The 22,468-nt window shown below is 39.6% G+C and overlaps 1 protein-coding gene across 1 annotated transcript in view; it reads right to left on the minus strand.

The window, feature by feature from the left end:
- LOC126298844 (tubulin alpha-1 chain-like) overlaps positions 1 to 22,468 on the minus strand; it is a 42,678-nt gene that overhangs the window by 14,579 nt on the left and 5,631 nt on the right. The window contains exon 2 of the mRNA XM_049990330.1: positions 1,656 to 1,875. Coding sequence (XP_049846287.1) covers positions 1,656 to 1,875 — 220 coding nt within the window. The remainder of the gene's footprint in view (positions 1 to 1,655; positions 1,876 to 22,468) is intronic.

Raw genomic sequence — 22,468 nt, forward strand, 5'->3', positions numbered from 1 at the left:
ATGACAATCCAGCACTTATGCTTATATGGTAAAGTACAGCTCAACTCAGGCAGTTTAGGGAATCTTGATGTTTCCTCCTTGCTCAGCTCTGGTCATGATTCAGCTGATCTTTAGACTTGCATGGCAACTTTTATTTTATAATGCACATTCATTGTTAATCAGGAAGGGCACATTCCATTACTTTCCTCTTGCTTTATAACCATTTGTCAACGAATTAAACTCATTTTTTTAATAACTGTTGCTTATATTCACCACTCAATCAGCAGTGTTACTGAAATGTATTCAGTGTGCTCTTTTTTTTTTTGTTTGTTTGTTTGTTCAGAAAACAAATGAAATTCATTAAACATACCACCTTTCTTTCACGTTACTACTTTTAGGAATCACTTTTAATCTGTATATGATTCTTAAGGGTGAGAGGGACCTGACTGAATTTGACACAAGTATTTTGGTCAGATGAGTAATTTTTCATTAAGTTTGTAGAAAGATAGATTATCCATATGTCAAGATTCCCAATCTTGGGTGGGCTGCATGTCACAGGGCTAGTTTACTTCTCATGTTATCCAACATCTGTTGTGTAATTTTGTTAGGCATTTAATGTAAGGTAAGTAGTGTGGTGTTTTTCATACATGCACACAATTTGGGAAAAAAGAATGACATGAATAAACAAACACTCAAAGGATGTATTGCATACTGTATACATAACTTCAAGTTTTTTATTTTTGTTGATAATACTGGACACCAAAGTCATTCAAATTACTTATAGAGAATTTCACATCTGTTTCATGAAAGACAATTGAAGTTATAAACTAACTGGCAATGGAACACAGTCTTCTATCTTTGTTGAAAATATTACTGTAGGAAATAAGCCAAAATGAGATGTCAGCTATTTGGAGTTCATGTAATCATTGCTTTCTAACATAAAATCAATATTAAGATTTCAATGTGCAGGGGTACTGTACCAGTAAAGCAATTACTTGTGCAAATTCTTATTAATACTCTCCCCAGCTGTCTGATGAAGAATACAACTTTCTCCACTGGCAGCTTATACACGGGACTGCTATTTTTTGTGTTACTTAACCTACTAATGTGCCACAGTATTCGAACAGCACATTACTTATTCACACCTAAATCCTGGGACTGGACAGTGCGTTTTGTGTGTATACTTTTTACATATTTCCACATTGCTACAGCAGAAAATTATGTAATACAGAGAGTTGTACAGATCTAAAAGCTGATTATTTATCAAATTTAGATCCTGAATGCAGGAGAAAAACATTACATGCACAAAAAGGTATGTGTTGATGGTGTTGTATTATTTCTCTCGTTGATTCAGCCATCAGTCACAATTGTGTTCTTAATGAACTAGAAATGTTCAAAATTACTGTCATTACAAATACATGTCTGCAACTGTAATACATAGTCATGTGATTTCTTTCATAAGTTAAATTATTCTATACCTTAAAAATTTTTGTAAGTATTTACACCTTTTAGGTGTGTTGTGACTAACTTGTAAGTTAGGCATCCGAAAAAAATCATTACAGAATTTATGATAATCAGGCCAGTTATGAAAATTATCTTATACTGATATATTAAAATACAGTAATTTAGAACGTTTTATAGATGTGTAATGTAAAAAGTATGTCTACATTATTTACCTATTACAGTTGGTTCTAGATCAACAAAGACAGCTCTTGGTACATGCTTCCCAGCTCCTGTCTCACTGAAGAATGTGTTGAAGCTGTCATCACCTCCCTGCACTTTATCTGATGGCATGTGCCCATCAGGACTGATGCCATGTTCAAGGCAATAAAGTTCCCAACAAGAGTTACCAATTTGAACACCAGCTTGACCAACATGTATTGAGATGCATTCACGCTGAAAATAAGAAAATAATACGAATTCTATTTACAAGTACACATTACACAGCATTCAATTCTGTGTTTCAGAATTGACACAAAAGAAAAAATAACGTGCTTCAACAACTATCCCAACTTATACAGTCCATATTATACAACCAAATACTGTAAAGATATTGATAAAATATACAGAACAAATTATTGTTCAGTAAATTTCAAACTTTCATAATGTAAATCTGTAGGTCATAAGAACAATATATACTTAAATCTGTTAGGTTTCTATTTGTCTTTATTTATCAACTGAAACTGATGAAAATGTAACATGCATAACAGAAAAGAATGAACCAACATAATCTTGCAGTGTTGAATGATACAACAAAAAACAGTTCCACACTTGAGTTCACTGGGTAAAAGATGCTGTGAATGAGCAGTAGGAAAACTGTTACATCATTCCATTACTTTCCTCTTGCTTTATAACCATTTGTCAACTGATTAAATACTAATTTATAAATACTAATTCATACTTTAAATTTGTAGAAAGGAAGATAAAGCTGCATTGCTTAATTAGTTAAGAACATTTTTAATCCCAGAGGTATTAACTTGATGTAGAACTGTAGCTTTAAGTTTTTCTTATACTATAACAATGGCTTTAAATAACTTTAAATGTTTATTAATATAACTTTAAATTCATGGTCCGTTGTGAGTGAATTCTATCACCAAATAGTCACAATATTTATTGATGTACAGTACATGTTAGAAGTAAAGTCTACCATTTATTGGAACCTTAATGAAGTACAACTTTTTGACACAATCATTTGCTATTTTTAAAATATTTGTTACAACAGTCTCAGATGCAATTAGTCACACTTGATATCTAGAATCCCTCATATTTAATGACCATCTTCAGGTCTGATTAAGCATGTGCTGTGAGAAGTGATCAGTCAGATCTGAAGATTTATAATTAAATGTAATCGGGGTTAGCCATCAATCATGACTAATGAAAACTAAGACTCTTGTAATAAATATTTAAAAAACATTGATATAGGTGTGGCTTCTCCCTTGAACATGTGTCAGCCATTATTGCAATCATTTACAGTTCTGAAACTATAACACATAATTAATAATTGACATTTTACCAGTGAGACACATTATCATTAATTTTGTTTTATTTTGTTACTATCTATGCAAAATTTCAGTGAGCATAATGCGTTTTGATATCTACATTTTTGGTACATAGATCTGAAGACACGAGAAAGATGCACATGTAGACTAACTCATTAATAACATTGTTTTATTCTGGCAATAGAAAACTTTGTACAGAATGTCCACTGTCAAATCAATGAAATTCAAAAATAGTGTCTAATACTTATATGTATGTGTCTTGATAATGCCCTGGTGGAAGTAATTAGTCAAGCGTTAATGATGAATGTTGATTTCAATTGTATGAAGGGAAAGTTAACTCAGAAGAATGCCTTTCAAGAAATTTATAATGGCTATGGACTTTATACAAAAAACTATTATAAGGAGAGCAGTTGACATCAGAATGCTTAGTTGTGATATTATGTGATCAAGATATATTATATATCACTTGAGACAACTGTCCATAACACTTGACTTCTCTGGATTTCATAAATACTTCACAACCATTAAGGTTTACCACTAAATTTTATAAACACCATATAACTGATATGCATCCCAAACAACATTACCAACCAGGAGAAAATAGTGTTCTGCTCTTCCCTCTGATGCATGATCTGCACTATGTGATCAAAAGTATCCAGACACCCTCAAAAGCATACGTTTTTTTGTATTAGGTGCATTGGGCTGTCATGTACCGTGAAGAACTCCATATCAGCGACCTCAGTAGTCATTAGACATCATGGAGAGCAGAATGGTGCACTCTGCAGAACTCACCGACTTCAAACGTTGTCAGGTGATTGGATGTCACTGTGTCATATGTCTGTACACGAAATTTCTACACTCCTAAACAGTCCTGACCTGAATTCTATAGAACACCTTTGGAATGTTTGGAATGCTGACTTCGTGCCAGGCCTTACCAACCAACATCGATACCTCTCCTCAGTGGAAAACTCCATGGAGAGTGGGCTGCTATTCCCCAAGAAACTTTCCAGCACCTGATTGAATGTATGCCTGCAAGAATTGAAGCTGCCATCAAGGATAAGGGTGGGCCAACACCATACTGAATTCCAGCATTACCGATGGAGGGCACTAGTAAGTTGTAAGTCATTTTCAGCCAGGTGTCCAGGTACTTTTGATGACATAGTGTATATCTATATGGTACTGATAATAAAACTTTAAAACTGACATGTATGTTTGTCTGTTTGAACACGCTAATCTCAAAAACTACTATACCAAGTTCCATAGGGCTTTCACAGTAACTTGAGCATAGCTTGTGGCAACGTATAGGCTTTATTTCGTCAAAATCGTATCACACAAAAAAGAAATCGTGACTTAAAGTTTTATCTAAAACTATGTTTGTTTGAACACGCTAATCGACATTTGTATCTACAGGGTGTTACAAAAAGGTATGGCCAAACTTTCAGGAAACATTCCTCATACTCAAAGAAAGAAAATATGTTATGTGGACATTTGTCCGGAAACGCTTATTTTCCATGTTATAGCTCAGTTTATTACGTTTCTTCAAATCACATTAATCACGGAATGGAAATACACAGCAACAGAACGTACTAGGGTGACTTCAAACACTTTGTTACAGGAAATGTTCAAAATGTCCTCCGTTAGCGAGGATACATGCATCCACCCTCTGTCGCATGGAATCCCTGATGCGCTGATGCAGCCCTGGAAAATGGCGTATTGTATCACAGCCGTCCACAATACGAGCACGAAGAGTCGCTACATTTGGTACCGGGGTTGCGCAGACAAGAGCTTTCAAATGCCCCCATAAATGAAAGTCAAGAGGGTTGAGGTCAGGAGAGCGTGGAGGCCATGGAATTGATCCGCCTCTACCAATCCATCGGTCACCGAATCTGTTGTTGAGAAGCGTACGAAAACTTCGACTGAAATGTGCAGGAGCTCCATCGTGCATGAACCACATGTTGTGTCGTACTTCTGAAGGCACATATTCTAGCAGCACAGGTAGAGTAGCACGTATGAAATCATGACAACGTGCTCCATTGAGCGTAGGTGGAAGAACATGGGGCCCAATCAAGACATCACCAACAATGTCTGCCCAAACGTTCACAGAAAATCTGTGTTGATGACGTGATTGCACCATTGCGTGCGGATTCTGGTCAGCCCACACATGTTGATTGTTAAATTTACAATTTGATCACGTTACTGACGAAGCTAAAATGAGCTCTAACATGGAAATTAAGCGTTTCCGGACACATGTCCACATAACATTTTTTCTTTATTTGTGTGTGAGGAATGTTTCCTGAAAGTTTGGCCGTACCTTTTTGTAACACTCTGTATATCTACATACTCCTCAAGCCACCATACGATGCGTGGCAGAGGGTACCCTTAATGACCACTAGTGGTTTCCTTTCCTGTTCCACTCACAGAGAGAGCGAGGGAAAAACGTGTGTCTATATGCCTCTGTATGTGCCCTAATTTCTCGTATCTTATCTTTATGGACCCTACACGAAATGTGTGTTTTCGGCAATAGGATAGTTCTGCAGTCAGCTTCAAACGCCAGTTCTCTAAACTTTCTCAGTAGTGTTCTTCGAAATGAATGTCTTCTTGCCTGCAGGGATTCCCACTTAAGCTCCTGAAGCATATCCGTAACACTTACTTGTTAATCGAACCTACCAGTAGCAAATCTAGCAACTCGTCTCTGAATTGCTTCGATGTCGTCTTTCAATCTGATCTGGTGTGGATTCCAAACACTCGAGCAGTACTCAAGAATAGGTCGCACTAGCGCTCTTTATACAGTCTCCTTTACAGATGAACCACACTTCCTTAAGATTCTTCCAATAAACTGAAGTCGACCATTTGCCTTCCCTACTACAATCCTCACATGCTCGTTCCATTTCATATCGCTTCGCAACGTTATGCCCAGATATTTAAACAGCAGGACTGTGTCAAGAAGGACACTACTAATGCTATTTCTGAACATTAAAGGTTTTTTTTTCACTCATCCGCATTAACTTACATTTTTATACTTTAAGAACCAGCTGCCATTCATCACACCAACTAGAAATTTTGTATAGGTCATCTTGTATCAACCTACAGTAACTTATCTTCAACTCCTTCCTGTATAACATAGCATCATCAGCGAACAACCACAGATTTCTGGCACCCTGTGTGCCAGATCATGTATGTTTATAGAAAATAGCAATGATCCTATCACACTTCCCTGTGGAACTCCTGATGTTACCCATGTCTCCGATGAACACTCTCCATTGAGGACAACATACTGGGTTATATTACTTAAGAAATCATCGAGCCAGTCACATGTCTGGAAGCCCATTCCGTGTGCACGTACCTTCGTTAACAGTCTAGAATGGGGTACTGTGTCGAATACTTTCTGGAAATCTAGACATACGAAATCTGCCTGTTGCGCTTCATCCATAGTTCGCGGTATATTATGTGAGAAAAGAGCAAGCTGGATTTCCCACAAGTGATGCGTTCTAAAGCCATGCTGATTCGTGGACATGATCTTTTCGGTGTCTAAGAAATCTATTATATTCGAACTCAGAATATGCTCTAGAATTCTGCAGCAAACCGATGTTAAGGATATTGGTCTGTAATTTAGTGGGTCCGTTGTTATACCTTCTTATATACCAGAGTCACCTGCGTTTTCTTCCAGTCACTTTGCACTTTGCGCTGGTCGAGAGATTCGCAATAGATGCAAACTACGTAAGCGGACAATGACGTAGGGTACTTTGTAAAACTGAATTGGGATTCCATCCAGACTTCACGACTTATTTGTTTTCAGTACTTTCAGTTGTTTCTCTACGCCAGGATGCTTATTACTATGTCATCCATAAATACTCCAAAAGTACTTGACTCATTGTCATGGAGTTTTTATAACTAACTTGGGCACAGATTGGGGCAACATACAGGCTTCAGTTCATTCTAATTAGAACACAGAAACAAAATATCATAATTAAACTTGTTATCTGTAATCATCTGTACAGCTTGGTAGTACAGATGACGTTAGGTTTTTGTTTTTAACTTAAAGCCCTGAGTAAAGAAAGTACCTCAAGTTTGGCGGCGGCCGCCGTTTTGGACGCAAGAAGCTACAGCAGCGCTATGGACAGAATTGTTAAACGCTCATTTACGAAGAATTTAACTTTGGAGCTACTTTTGTGATTAGATTAGATTAGATTAGATTAGATTAGATTAGATTAGATTAGATTATTACTTGTTCCAGAGATCATGAATACGACACTTCGTAATGATGCAGAACGTGTCAGGTTAATAAAAGGTGTCTATACAAGATATTACATTAGACAAAATTTTACATGACACTCAATTTTTTTTTTTTAGGTTGGGAAATTATCCACTTACTATATCCAAAAATTCATCTAATGAGTAGAAGGAGTTGCCATTAAGAAATTATTTTAATTTCTTTTTAAATACTATATGGCTATCTGTCAGACTTTTGATGCTATTAGGTAAGTGACCAAAGACTTTTGTGGCTGCATAATTTACCCCCTTCTGAGCCAAAGTTAGATTTAACCTTGAGTAGTGAAGATCGTCCTTTCTCCTGGTGTTGTAGCCATGTACACTGCTATTACTTTTGAATTTGTTCAGATTGTTAATAACAAATTTCGTAAGTGAATATTGTGAGGCTACAGTGAAGATTTCTAGCTCTTTAAATAAGTGTCTGCAGGATGACCTTGGATGAGCTCCAGCAATTATTCTGATTACACGCTTGTATGGAATGAACACTCTTTTACTCAATGATGAGTTACCCCAGAATATGATGCCATATGAAAGCTGAGAATGAAAATAGGCGTGGTAAGCTAATTTACTCAGATGTATATCGCCAAAATTTGCAATGACTCTAGTAGCATAAGTAGCTGAACTCAAACGTTTCAGCAGATCCTCAGTGTGTTTTTTCCAGTTCAACCCCTCATCAATGCATACACCTAGAAATTTTGAATCTTCTACCTTAGCTACCGATTTCTGATTGAAGTCTATATTTATTAATGGGGTCATTCCATTTACAGTGTGGAACTGTATATACTGTGTTTTGTCAAAGTTAAATGAGAGCCCATTTGCAGAGAACCACTTAATGATTTTCTGAAAAACATCGTTTACAATTTCACCAGTTAATTCTTGTCTGACGGGTGTGATAGCTATACTTGTATCATCGGCAAAAAGTATCAGCTTTGCATCTTCGTGAATATAGAATGGCAAGTCATTAATATATATTAAGAACAGCAGAGGACCCAAGACCGAACCTTGCGGCACCCCGTTCTTGATTGTTCCCCTGTTTGAGAAATCACCAGTTTTTTGCATATTATGTGAACTGTTTACTTCAACTTTCTGCGCTCTTCCAGTTAGGTATGATTTAAACCATTTGAGCACTGTCCCATTCATACCACAGTATTTGAGCTTATCTAGAAGTATTCCATGATTTACACAATCAAAAGCCTTTGATAGATCACAAAAAATCTCAATGAGTGACTTCTGGTTACTCAGAGCATTTAATATTTCATTAGTGAAAGTATATATAGCATTTTCCGTTGAAAATCCCTTCTGGAAACCAACCTGACATTTTTTTAAAACTTTATTTTTACAAAGGTGTGAAGTTACTCTACAATACATTACTTTTTCAAGAATTTTGGATAAGGCAGTCAGAAGAGAGATTGGGCGGTAGTTGTTGACATCAGACGAATCCCCTTTTTTATGCAGTGGTTTAACAATGGCATACTTCAGTCTATCGGGGAAAATACCCTGCTTCAGAGCGCTATTACATATGTGGCTAAGAATCCCACTTATTTCTTGGGAACAAGCTTTTATTATCCTGCTGGAAATGCCGTCAATCCCATGTGAGTTTTTATTCTTGAGAGAGTTTATTATCTTCCTAATTTCACATGGAGAGGTGGGTGGAATTTGAATTGTATCAAATGGTGTGGGTAAGGCCTCTTCCATTAACTGCCTTGCTTCTTCTAATGAACATTTAGGTCTTATTTCCTCTACAACATTTAAAAAATGATTATTCAAAATGTTTTCGACGTCTGGCTTGTTGTTTATCAAGTTTCCATTCGCTTTGATGCTGATGCCATCATCCTCTACTCTTGGTTGTCCTGTCTCCCTTGTAATAATATTCCAAATTGTTTTGATTTTGTACGTATGTAATGTATCCTTTAGATGTAACAGCAATATATATTATTCTCATTCACTTTGCTTCAGGGAGATGTTTTGGAATTGATAACCATATTGAAACACAAGTTCATACTTCTGATTACATGTTAGTGTCTTTAACGTTTCTGTTTGCTTTGCAGATTATAACCCTTTTCACATTAATATAACTATCAACTTATCTTAAGAAGTGAAAAATACAAGCAGTAAATTATCTGACTCGTGACTATCTCTTACAATAACTGTACGCATTTCTCATGTTTACACTTTCACAGCCAGATTTTGCTGTAGCACTCATCTCTGCTGGCGGTAATGTGTTACTCTATGAACTCTTTTACATTCATACTGTTGACTTACTGTAAGTCGCATGTAGCCCACATCTTGCAATGCATATTTCTGTTTAACTTGTTTTACTGTTCTCCCAACTAGGCAATGCAAGGACTGTCCTTCCTCACACAATCTCATCTTTGTCCCTTATGCCTAAATGCATAATTGCATCGTTGTTGATTTCTGACTCATCACAGATAGGCCTGCTCTTGTGTTCTAGCTAGTCGATGAAGAATTCAGCATTTATTGATGATAATTGCCATGGTTACTGGGATGAAAATACTGCGACACTGCAATAAGGCACATTATTGTCTTGCAACTGGGAAAATATGGAACTGAATTAATCGCTTGGACCATACTGAGAAGGTTTTCCAAGGCATCATATGAAATCCTACATATACAACAATATGAAAACCGTTTTCGTTCAGAAGATAATTCTTATTGGTACTTGCTGTGGTTGTTGCCATTACTACTTCCGTTTCCCAAATACCTCTTTCCCAAATTTCCAGACAGCGTAGACCTGATAACACTCAGGAAGAACTGCCAGCACCATTGAGTTTGCCTTCAACAGCTGCATGCATTGTAGTTTTTCTGTTCCTCGAGGTCATTAGTTTAAACCACCAAAAAACCGCCTATAAAATATGCAGCTGACACAACAGAACCTTAAAGTATCCTTTGTCCTACTTTATATTTAACAGCTGCTGAAAAACTATGATCTGAAACTGGTGAGCAGGGTCAACTTTCATTTTATCATAACGCCCTGCTCCTATTATATTTTCTTGCAGGTTTCAGGCAATGTTAAGTTTTTTCTTTTTTCTGTATGGAAAAAATCTTTTAACTGGCAGATTATTGTCTTCAACGACTTATTTCGGAAGAGTAATGTGACCAGAAATTTTTAAACAGTTTCGCAGATCCTTCAGAATGCAAGCTCCAATCAGGCGTGAAATATAATTTCTTAACGTCATCTTTGCAATTCATCTCAAATTCATTAGGTGTTAAATGGAGCTAAGAAATGAAAACAGATAACGGTTTTGAAATATAATATCGTATGAATTTTTAATCTGGCCCGCTATTAAATGCGCTTTAAATGCACATGCAGTATTACTCTGATACAATGAAACATAATAAGTTCATAGTTAAGTAAGCATCAATTAAAGGAATGTCTATATACTTCACACAGTTTACCAGTCTTGTATGGAAACGTATCTATCTTCGCAATTTGATGTAGTCATATTTTGCATCTTTCTGCATTCCTTTTGGCTTGTGGAATTTGGAAAAACTTACTACCACGGTCTGCCCATCAATAGTTTACTGCATAACACTGCGGTAGTCTTCGCCACAGAAAAGTAGACCGGTTTTGTTAAGCTCTTAATGTAACATAAAATGAGGCTATACGTTTCATACGCACCTATACACTAAGAAAACCGCTAATTAGATCAATTAGCCCATTTACTCTACTGTGCAACTTGGGTCCAAAATGGCTGTCTTGCCTATCATGTGGTGTTAAACTGACCAATGACATTGTTCAACTGTCGGCAATCCAGACATAAAAGGTTGTACCTACTTCCTTTATTCAGGGCTTATTTTAACTCAGTGACAGATGTATTTTCAGAAATTTATGGCAGTGACAGAATTCAGCGCCACACTCTTACGTTTACGAATGCAAACTAACAGCGAAATTACTTGGCTAATATGTATGGATTTACTGATTTCGCTTTGTGTCTTAAAACTTAACGACACTGTCTTGCTTCTTCCGATAAATTTTATTTATATTTTTTTCCTAGAAAATATTGATTTATCAGGTTTGCTTTGTGATCTGCGTGCCTACTCATTACATTTTTATTTCATTATATTTAAGAATAAAAATGGTTAGAGAACAGTCGAGTCTTTCTGAATACACCGGAACAACTGAAAGACTGAGGACTATGCTGTTTCAAGAATCCAATGTATATCGTGAGGTGAGAATTGCTGTGGCTCGAGAACATCAGGCTTTAATTCACTCTGTGGGAACTCCTTCCGAAAGTGAGGCGTGATGTAACACTAATCGAGGATGTCATGCATTGTCTCGTTCCTCAGGACCCTTCAGAGACATAATGTTACTTCTGACCAAAGCAGAAATTTTGAGAAGTAGCGCAGGCAAAAGAGATTTTATACCCCCTTATTCCTAACAATTAACCACTTCACTTTAAACGCTGCCGGCCGCTGTGGCCGTGCGGTTCTAGGCGCTTCAGTCTGGAACCGCGTGGCCGCTACGGTCGCAGGTTCGGATCCTGCCTCGGGCATGGATGTGTGTGATGTCCTTAGGTTAGTTAGGTTTAATTAGTTCTAAGTTCTAGGCGACTGATGACCTCAGAATTTAAGTCGCATAGCGCTCAGAGCCATTTGAACCTTTAAACGTGTGCACCGGTGAGTTTATATTATGCCATGACCATGAGCGAAGCACCTTACTGTGAATTGCTTTTTGTACTGCCAGCTCTATGTCGCTCTCTCCCGTGTTAGTGAAGCAAATAAGCTCTGTGTTCATGTCCCTAAACATACTACTTCAAACATTGTATACAAAGACGCTTTACAAGTCAAAAATAAATTCCATGCATATAAAGTCTGAGGCACAGCTATAAATACATACTCTGGCAACATCAGGTTTCTCACCTAGTAGAGAATAGTTCTTTGTCATTACGTCAACAATGCTTAATGACCACATGGCCAAATATCTTTTCATAGTTGGCATTAAAATGTATGGTCATTGTAATAGGTAAAACATGAAAATGGTTTAACAATGATCTTATTGTATTATTCACTTTGCTATTCCAATTTTTGTATTAATTGATTCTTATGTTGCTGCAATCTTTCATTCAGCTTCTATTAAACATTTAGATTGTAGTATTTCTTAGTGCCCTGACTTATATAACTGGTTGCTCTAGCACTCTCATAGTACACTTAATTTTTTTTAATTATTTCAGTATACAGTACTTGCTGAGCTGCTATTCTTTCAGTGCTATTCATCCAACAGTACGAGTAGCAAATATGTATTTGCACCCTTCCACTCCCGCAAGGAAAGAATTACTAGACGCGATAAGAAGACGTCGATTGTGCTCCGATAACGTCATATGTCTCCATGGGAATAGTAGATATACTGATAATGGTTTCAGTGTCACCCGCCAACTGATAGCATAGTAGCATAGCTAGCTGAGCGCCATCTGTGTCTACCCTTTAATAGGGATTTCTACCAGTCAGAAGGCTCAGTGTGATGCAAGCGTGTGAAGCAAACAAGCAACTATGCCACAGAGGTGCACGAACTCGTGCTTCCTACAGCCAACTGAACGGCTTTGAAAGGTATCAGTTTGTGTATTTTCGAATGGCAGGACGGTCCTTTCGAAGAATTGCCTCACAAGTTGGACGTGCTGCGTCAGTTGTGCAACAATGCTGGTATTAGTGGTCACGTGAACATTCCTCACTCGTAGATGAGGTTCTGGATGTCCACGCAGCACAGACACCCGCCAGGATCGTAGTATTGTAAGGACAGCAGTGAGAGATCGTACAGCTACTAAGCAGAGAAAAAGAGGGCTTGTAAGCCCAGACGTGTCGAGACGAAAAGTTGCTAAATTTCTATTAGCAACGGGACTATGGGTGTGCATACCTCTGGCCCGTCTTCCGCTCATGCTGCAGCATCATCGTGCACAGCCCGACTGGTGCCATTAGAGGATCACTTGGAAGATGAAATAGCACACTACGGTCTTCAGCGATGAAAGCAGATTATGCCTCCGCACAAGTGATGGTCGTTTGCATGTACAACATAGAACGGGTGAACACTGTCTCGTAAATTGTATTCGTCCAAGACACACTGTCCCCAGCCCAGAATTCGTGGTCTGGTGTGTGTTTAGCTAAAACTCTTGTTCACCTTTGGTGTTACTGGAGTGGACACCAACCAGCGTTCAGTACCTGCAAAATGTTGCTAGACACGTTCTTTTGCCATCCTTGCAACAGGAAGGTGATGTGTTGTTCCAGCACGATAACTCTCGCCCACACACTCCCCTAAAACTGAACATGATTTACAAGACCTGCAGCAACTTCCCTTGCTAGCACGATCACCAGGCATGTCTTCAATCAGGGCAGTGGCTCGTGTGACTTGTCAGAGAATAACTCCTACAAAAACATGTTAACAGGTCAATCGTGTGGCATAACGTATCCCACGACAGTATTCTCCACCTGCATGATCGACTAGATGCTAGTCAGCACCTGTATCTACTCTGGAGGCTACGCCACATACTAATATGGGTGTTTCAACAGGGGTCGATGCTTGATGCCTCGGACCCGACTGTGCTATTGATATTTAAATGTAATCATTTCATGTAATCCATATGCATTATTGCAACAATAGGATCTTGAGTGAATTGAAAACTTTTTAAAACGATATTCTAATTTCCTTCCAACAGTGTATTAATTTTGAGACAATGTTTGCTATCTTCATATTCTTGAGATTTTTATTTTCATCATTTTTGCAGAACTCGTGTATAAATTATTTTGTGATTATGTGCAAAATATTTCACATTCTAAAATTATTAGATCAGATATATTCCAATAAAACAATTCTGCTCTCGCAAAAAAAAAGAAAATGAGTGCAAGGAAGAATTTCTTCCATAATTTATCGGCAGCACGCTTTTACACAAACGTTGCCCATTGGCTAACACTGAATTGAGAGGAGAATAAACGAACAGGGGATAATGATTGATAAAGAAAGGTAACTCGTGAACAGAATCAACAATAGAAAATTACATTTCATTGGTTGAACTTATTTGCAACACATTATCTCAGCTGCAGTGGTGAGTTACATATAAGTTACTTTAAAGTTTTAACAGCTATGGCAGCTCAATTATACGGAACATTCTTCATGTTATTTCACATCAAATGGTGTTGCACTATCGTCAGCTGCTATCTCCTTATTTTCCATACACATATGTCCCGCATCTTGCACAGGGTCGGCATAGTTATGGATCGGTTTTGGCATGATTAATGTAAAGGGCAGCCGGATGCCCTTCCTGTACCACCCCATCCCCCCTCCCCTTCCTCCTTACACCTCCCCCACCACCCTCCCCCGTGATGGATATCTACCCCAGTTGTCTGCATATAGCGTTATTCACGTGGAAGTGGGAAAAAGTTTTCTAAATATACACTCCTGGAAATTGAAATAAGAACACCGTGAATTCATTGTCCCAGGAAGGGGAAACTTTATTGACACATTCCTGGGGTCAGATACATCACATGATCACACTGACAGAACCACAGGCACATAGACACAGGCAACAGAGCATGCACAATGTCGGCACTAGTACAGTGTATATCCACCTTTCGCAGCAATGCAGGCTGCTATTCTCCCATGGAGACGATCGTAGAGATGCTGGATGTAGTCCTGTGGAACGGCTTGCCATGCCATTTCCACCTGGCGCCTCAGTTGGACCAGCGTTCGTGCTGGACGTGCAGACCGCGTGAGACGACGCTTCATCCAGTCCCAAACATGTTCAATGGGGGACAGATCCGGAGATCTTGCTGGCCAGGGTAGTTGACTTACACCTTCTAGAGCACGTTGGGTAGCACGGGATACATGCGGACGTGCATTGTCCTGTTGGAACAGCAAGTTCCCTTGCCGGTCTAGGAATGGTAGAACGATGGGTTCGATGACGGTTTGGATGTACCGTGCACTATTCAGTGTCCCCTCGACGATCACTAGAGGTGTACGGCCAGTGTAGGAGATCGCTCCCCACACCATGATGCCGGGTGTTGGCCCTGTGTGCCTCAGTCGTATGCTGTCCTGATTGTGGCGCTCACCTGCACGGCGCCAAACACGCATACGACCATCATTGGCACCAAGGCAGAAGCGACTCTCATCGCTGAAAACGACACGTCTCCATTCGTCCCTCCATTCACGCCTGTCGCGACACCACTGGAGGCGGGCTGCACGATGTTGGGGCGTGAGCGGAAGACGGCCTAACGGTGTGCGGGACCGTAGCCCAGCTTCATGGAGACGGTTGCGAATGGTCCTCGCCGATACCCCAGGAGCAACAGTGTCCCTAATTTGCTGGGAAGTGGCGGTGCGGTTCCCTACGGCAGTGCGTAGGATCCTCGGTCTTGGCGTGCATTCGTGCGTCGCTGCGGTCCGGTCCCAGGTCGACGGGCACGTGCACCTTCCGCCGACCACTGGCGACAACATCGATGTTCTGTGGAGACCTCACGCCCCACGTGTTGAGCAATTCGGCGGTACGTCCACCCGGCCTCCCGCATGCCCACTATACGCCCTCGCTCAAAGTCCGTCAACTACACATACAGTTCACGTCCAGGCTGTCGCGGCATGCTACCAGTGTTAAAGGCTGCGATGGAGCTCCGTATGCCACGGCAAACTGGCTGACACTGACGGCGGCGGTGCACAAATGCTGCGCAGCTAGCGCCATTCGACGGCCAACAGCGCGGTTCCTGGTGTGTCCGCTGTGCCGTGCGTGTGATCATTGCGTGTACAGCACTCTCGCAGTGTCCGGAGCAAGTATGGTGGGTCTGACACACCGGTGTCAATGTGTTCTTTTTTCCATTTCCAGGAGTGTATTTGTGAATCATATAACTGAATTGGGACTTGGGTACCAGCTCGGTATTCAGCTTGTCGGATGTGGGAGACTGCCTAAACACCACATCCAGGCTGGCCAACTCACTGACCCTAAATGTTAATCTGCCAGGCAGATTCAATACGCGGCCAGTGCACCTTCCCATCCCTGAAATGGTGCTTTAATATGCATGGCTATCTGGACAGGTTATTATCAGCTGTTATGAAAAGCGCTATTATTTCTAGCAGTTTCGATTGTTACTTATCAGCAGGTACAAGAAGTAATTCAGTTACAGTATCTGTGACAAGACACAGGCTACACGATATTCCCTGCACTCGTATATAATGCCAAAAACAGAAACTGGATATCAGAACTAAACATTGTTTAGATGTGCCAGTAATTATGTTTTTAATATAATAGCTCGCAGAATCCAAGCGCGTCTGGAGACTTATAAACAGTTGGAACAACATCTGTCATACGTCTGAATCAAGACTGACAGTAGTGGTGTTAGGCCATACAAAACTTAGAACAATGACTTAATTTTTCTCAGGCAGTTCATAATTTTATGTTCACTTATTTTACGAACATATATGTGTAAAATTATACTAAACCTCTTAGTCTTTATTTAATGGTAAAATATTTCAAATATCTACTTGAAGGAATAACATTTTCTACCTGCACCGATAGTATCCCATGAACTAATGCATTCAAATAGAAGAATGCAAAGGCTTCACCATTACTACTCCTTTACCTCCACTATAGTTCGTAGTTACTCCTGATTTGTGTTCTGTGTCTGGCACAGAAAATGAAGTGGCTGATCATCTGTCTAGACTGGAAGAATTACAGATGATGGACTACGATGAAATAGCTATCTCAAAAGAGAAAGATGAAGCCCAATCTCTTAAGTCAAGTTGCAGCACTTCACTGAAATCTAAGCAGTTTACTAATCCTAATGAATTAAGACTGTAGTGTGATATATCTGTTGAAACCGTTTGTCTATATATTCCCAAACAATTTAGGATCGCAGTTTCTAGCATTGCCACAACACGGCTCATTCAAGAGAGAGATCTTCAGTCAAGCTCATAGCATACAAATTTGTCTGGCCAAACTTAAAGAAGGATGAGTGACAACTGACTAAGGCTTTTACAGCCTGCGAGGAGAGCAAAATTATAACGCCTGCTACATCGCCTATACCACACATATATTGCTTGATCTCTCTGACGAAAAAACTGTGCCAAAATGTTTTAATGCATCTAATTTTCAAAAAAACACCCAAACACCCCCGGAAGGTCACAGTTACAGTTACAGCTGGATAGAAGTGGTACTCCTTCGAACCATTTACCCACTTGCAGAAGCAACAAAACTCTTTTGATTCATGGATTATCAGATTTGGAACCATACAACAGTTTCAGTCTAGCATATCCCGAGTCTTAGCAAAGTAAATAGACTAGGATTACTGATACCACCATCAAGTTAATGGAAAAATTTTAAAGGTTTCATTGTATACTGAGGAGTGCCATACAAGCTTATGTAACAGCTAAATCGACTAATCTATTATATTAACCATAATATTATGGACACCAATGAAGTGTAAAATAACCTTGTTCTTAGACACTCTGTCTACCCATCTTTTGGCTGCCAAGTTTTTTTCGAGTGATCGCTGTTGTAATTTTTCATGTATCTCTCATTGAGTTCTAATAAATTATGTGGTTTTATCATCTACTACTTATTGTATTTCCTGTGGATCGATGTCCTCAGAAGAGGTGACTGCAGAGAAAACTATGGATCGTGAGAAACACATTAAGTGTGGCGATACTACGCTGGGTGCAACAAACGCCGTCTCGTCAGAACAGTTACCGTGCAATTCGAAAAAATAACTGAAATCCTTGCCCTTCCAGTGCTCCCACATGATATTTAGCCCATAGATAATTTATGATTAGCTGCATCATACTTCGTCCCGACCGTCAGTGCTTTAGACACTCAAACTCTTGTTTTTGTCAAACATCGTTCATAACACAACCTTCCTTACAAGTATGCACAGCTTAAAGACGATATGCTCCGCTACGTTGGCAAATCAAGAGACCTAAGCATTCAACAGTTTCTGAAAAGTAAAGTTACTAGTGATAAATCTCCGTCTGAATTCTGATGTCACATACGAACACCAGTGACTGAAGCTGAAGTGTCTGATGCAACATTAAAACAAATATGCTACAGTCATTGGCCTTTCGCTATCAAAAGTGCTGTAATTCTCACATTTCTCCAGGCGTATTTTGTGACGAAATAAATCTCGGATGAACAGCCTGGTATGAGTGTCCTATGAACACTCATACCAGGATGTTCACCCGAGATTTATTTAGTCAAAAGTGCTGTAGTTTCAGATGATACTGCGGACTTGTATTCTTAGTTACTGGTAACTGAACGCATACGTAGTATTTTATTACATAACAACTCGTGCGGGGACTCACAAAGTAGCTCGTGGTCGTGCGGTAGCGTTCTCGCTTCCCGCGCACGGGTTTCCGGGTTCGATTCCCGGCGGGGTCAGGGATTTTCTCTGCCTCGTGATGACTGGGTGTTGTGTGATGTCCTTAGGTTAGTTAAGTTTAAGTAGTTCTAAGTTCTAGGGGACTGGTGACCATAGCTGTTAAGTCCCATAGTGCTCAGAGCCATTTGAACCATTTAGTAATAGTGTCACACATTTAAATGCTTTGGACGTCTCTAGAGGGCAGGCACTTCCACAGTCTGGCAGAAACAGCACCAATTCACAAAAGCCACAGCACAGCAGCAGACGCAACTCTCACCCCGATGTCAACAACCAGTTACACATCTGGTATTGGTATTATTTCCGATTCGGCCAAGAGGAAAGAAAATGCACAACTCCTTGCAGCTACCCGAAGAACAACAGCGACCGGAAATAAGCACGACCAGTCGCTCTGAACTGAAGTGTCTAACCAACAACATCACAACTGAACAAGGACGCAATTTAAGTTTAGTTGGTTCCACGATCTGGCAGACTTACATGACTTTAAACACCATCATACCACCAGCTATCATTCGGTCAGCAACGAGATGATGGAACGATAAGACTACACTTTCAAATCTTCCCTAATCTGCCATGGATCTTTGTGGCTATCTGCCCTACCGCTAGTGTTACTGAGACTATGTGCTGCAATGAAACCGGATATTCGAGCTTCTGCAAGAGAGTTAATGCATGGTGAACAATTCAGACATCCTTCGAAAGTTTCAGAACAGCTATACGACTACATGCTGCGAGACCCTCCATTCCTCTTGCAACAAGTCAGTAATTGTATCTTCAAATTTCGCCATCTCCAGCATATTGACAAGCGGATCTTGATATCTTCGTACATGAAGATTTACGTACATGCTTTTATGTTATATACATACTCTCATGTTATACTGTGTCCTGACTCTGTCAAAATTCCATTGAAAACACCTTACTCAGTTCCTTATCTTGTATTGTCACGGTATGAACACATTGTGACAATGCTGATTACTGGTAAGCCCGCTACGGTGTCCTTGGAACGTGTCAGACTGGCCTACCTGCTTCAAGAGGACAATGCTTTGGGCTGCTACCACCATAGTCGCCCTGACGCCTAAATAGGACGACACGGCTGTTGTCAGGTGTACGTCATCACCAGACCATTTTCCATCAGACAATAAGCTTCTCCGATTTTACCGCCAACCCGCACTGGGGCTGATAGAACTGTACGTCACGAATCTCCCTTCATTCGAGATGCTCCACTCTGTAAGGGGAGGGGGGGGGGGGGGGGGGGAGGGAACCTATGTGGCGACGTAATTAGTCGAATTAGTCGAGAACTATCTCTGTACATTTAAGTGTAAAATATCTTTGTGTTTAGACTCTCTGTCTTCCCGCCTTTAGACTAGTACGTTTCTTTCAATTGATGGCTGTTGTAGTGTTTTATGTATCTCGCACTGAATTTTAATGAAATATGTGGCTTCCGTACCAGCTAGCACGTGTTGGTACTATACTTTTTGTAGAGTGACATCCCCACATGTTTTAAGGTACTGCGCTGAAATTACTCGGAAACTTCCTCCAGGAATGTCAAACAACAACCAGCGTTGACCCTCCTACTTTCTTCACAGAACTGAAGAAAAGGATGAAGCACGTGAAACCTACAGCGTACTCCCACGGTTTCAAATCAACACTTTTCATGGAGGCGGTGTGCTACTATGTTAAAGATTATATGAACTGAGGTCTCTTGTCCAGTTCCTGTTTTATACTTCGTGTAAAGTGAGATGCAATGTCATGTATGTATGCACACTGATGTTGTATTTGAAAATTTTGTTGCTCCTGTTGATGAGTGGTAGCAGTCAAAACTAGTAGCAGTTATAAAGATTTTCATAGCAGCTGACGGAGGTGTGAAACATGATCTGCAAGTTGTGGGGCACAAAAAGCTGAAAACGTTTCAAATTACTTTACGTTTCATACTTTCTCTTAATTCGACACAGTAACTTTATTATAAACCGGCGCCTTACCGAAGTGATCCTGTACCCTTTGCAGAACTGTTAATTCTGCTCCTCCTCCTTCCCTCTTGCATCGTAAAATTACATTTCTTCATTTTTTCTACGTAGTTTCACCAAGTTTTATAATTTTTGAGCAGGATTAAGAAAAATTAATCATTATTGAAAATATTACTTAACTGAACTATAATTATATAAAAAATCGCACACAACGAACTAAATGTATCATTACAGTAAAAAAAACCACAAGCAGTATAAAAGTAAAACGGTATTGTATTGATGTATTGTTTATGGAGCTACTATACATTGGCTTTAGTATGATGTATAATAAAGAACAGGTGTAAGAGTCCTACTAGGCAATTTCATAGTACAACTTGAAAAATTACATCAAAAAACGATTATCAATTTATCACGACAGAAATTCACAAACAAGACTGGGCCGTTTCATCGCGTTGCGCCAACAAAAAAATTTGAAAATCATGTAGATCTTCCTGAGAAAACATTTTCGAAAGCAAATGACCTGGTGGTAACCCATGCAATGCATGATGATATCAAATCCATCACGTTGCCTTCATGTACCCTCCACAGAAATAAGTTCAAATGCGCAGAGCTTCAGACGTCGACTCGGACCGATCTTGTTAGCAGCAAAGTTAAATTTACCCCAAAAGAGCATACTGCAACAGTATACACCTTCCAAAAATTGACTCAAAAAGGATCCAAGAAACTACTGTAATATAAAAGAGGATTGGGAGAAACAAAGGGCAGACACTGGGAAGAGTTCCAAACCAAGATCATACAGAAAGCCATAAAGCTAACCCACTGGAAACAATCTTACTGGGACAAAGCATGGTAACACACTTTGGAAGAACGAAAGAGAGTCTTACAGAAATACAACAGTAAAAAAGCACCGTCAACTGAACAACACTTTTTCGAGATGAAAAAGCAGGTGGCAATATTAATCAGGTAGAGATGGAGGAGACACATCAATAACAATATTAATTTTTTTTAAATTAGCTTTAGGAAGTACAACAATCGTGACTTTTACAGGTCGTTCAGTGGAGAGATCAGTGAATACACAACGCGGAAATGGTGCTTTAGAAAGCAGGACGGTAAACTCGCTCTGATAATTCACAACTGCAGGGAGCAATTTCGATCCTTCTCTGAGCTACACAACTGTCCAGAACCACCTATAAGATTTCCCAGGGAGACTACTACTACTGCTACTACTACTATTACTATTACACACACACACACACACACACACACACACACACACACACACACACACACACACACACAAAGAATCACATTCATCCGCCAGAGATGAAATCACAAACACGCTGACAAAAATGCAGCAGCACATCTGGGAAAAATGGAATAATCGTAGAGTCATTGAAGCACATAGGGAAAAAATCACTTTCAGAATTTACATAAATCAACACGGATGTTTGGCACACAGAAAAACTGCCAGATGATTTGAAGTACGCACTCATCCATTCACCCCTCAAAAAAGGTGACACGACAGACTTCAGTAACTACAGGAGGACCCCTCTCCTTCGAGTCACATAGAAGATATTCTCAGTGTGTTTACTTCAAAGGAACACAAGCACAGCGTGAACTTAACATCGGCGAATACCAAGCGATTTTTCTACCGTGGTGCTGATGCGTAGAAGAGAGCTTCAATCTAAAAAGAACGTGAAAATATATGACAATTCGAACCAGGTCTATCATCTACACTTTCGTCGACTTCAAGAAGAATGACTTGGTTGACCGACATTCTCTGTTTCATATCCTAGAAGGGCAGGGACTAGACCGAAAAACAACAAGTATTATTAATGAAACACTGACAGACACAACGTCAAAAGTAAAATTTGAGTGGGAAAGATGGGAAACCCTTGAACT

Source organism: Schistocerca gregaria, chromosome X (genome assembly GCF_023897955.1).
Source record: "Schistocerca gregaria isolate iqSchGreg1 chromosome X, iqSchGreg1.2, whole genome shotgun sequence".
Classification (NCBI taxonomy): Eukaryota; Metazoa; Arthropoda; class Insecta; order Orthoptera; family Acrididae; genus Schistocerca; species Schistocerca gregaria.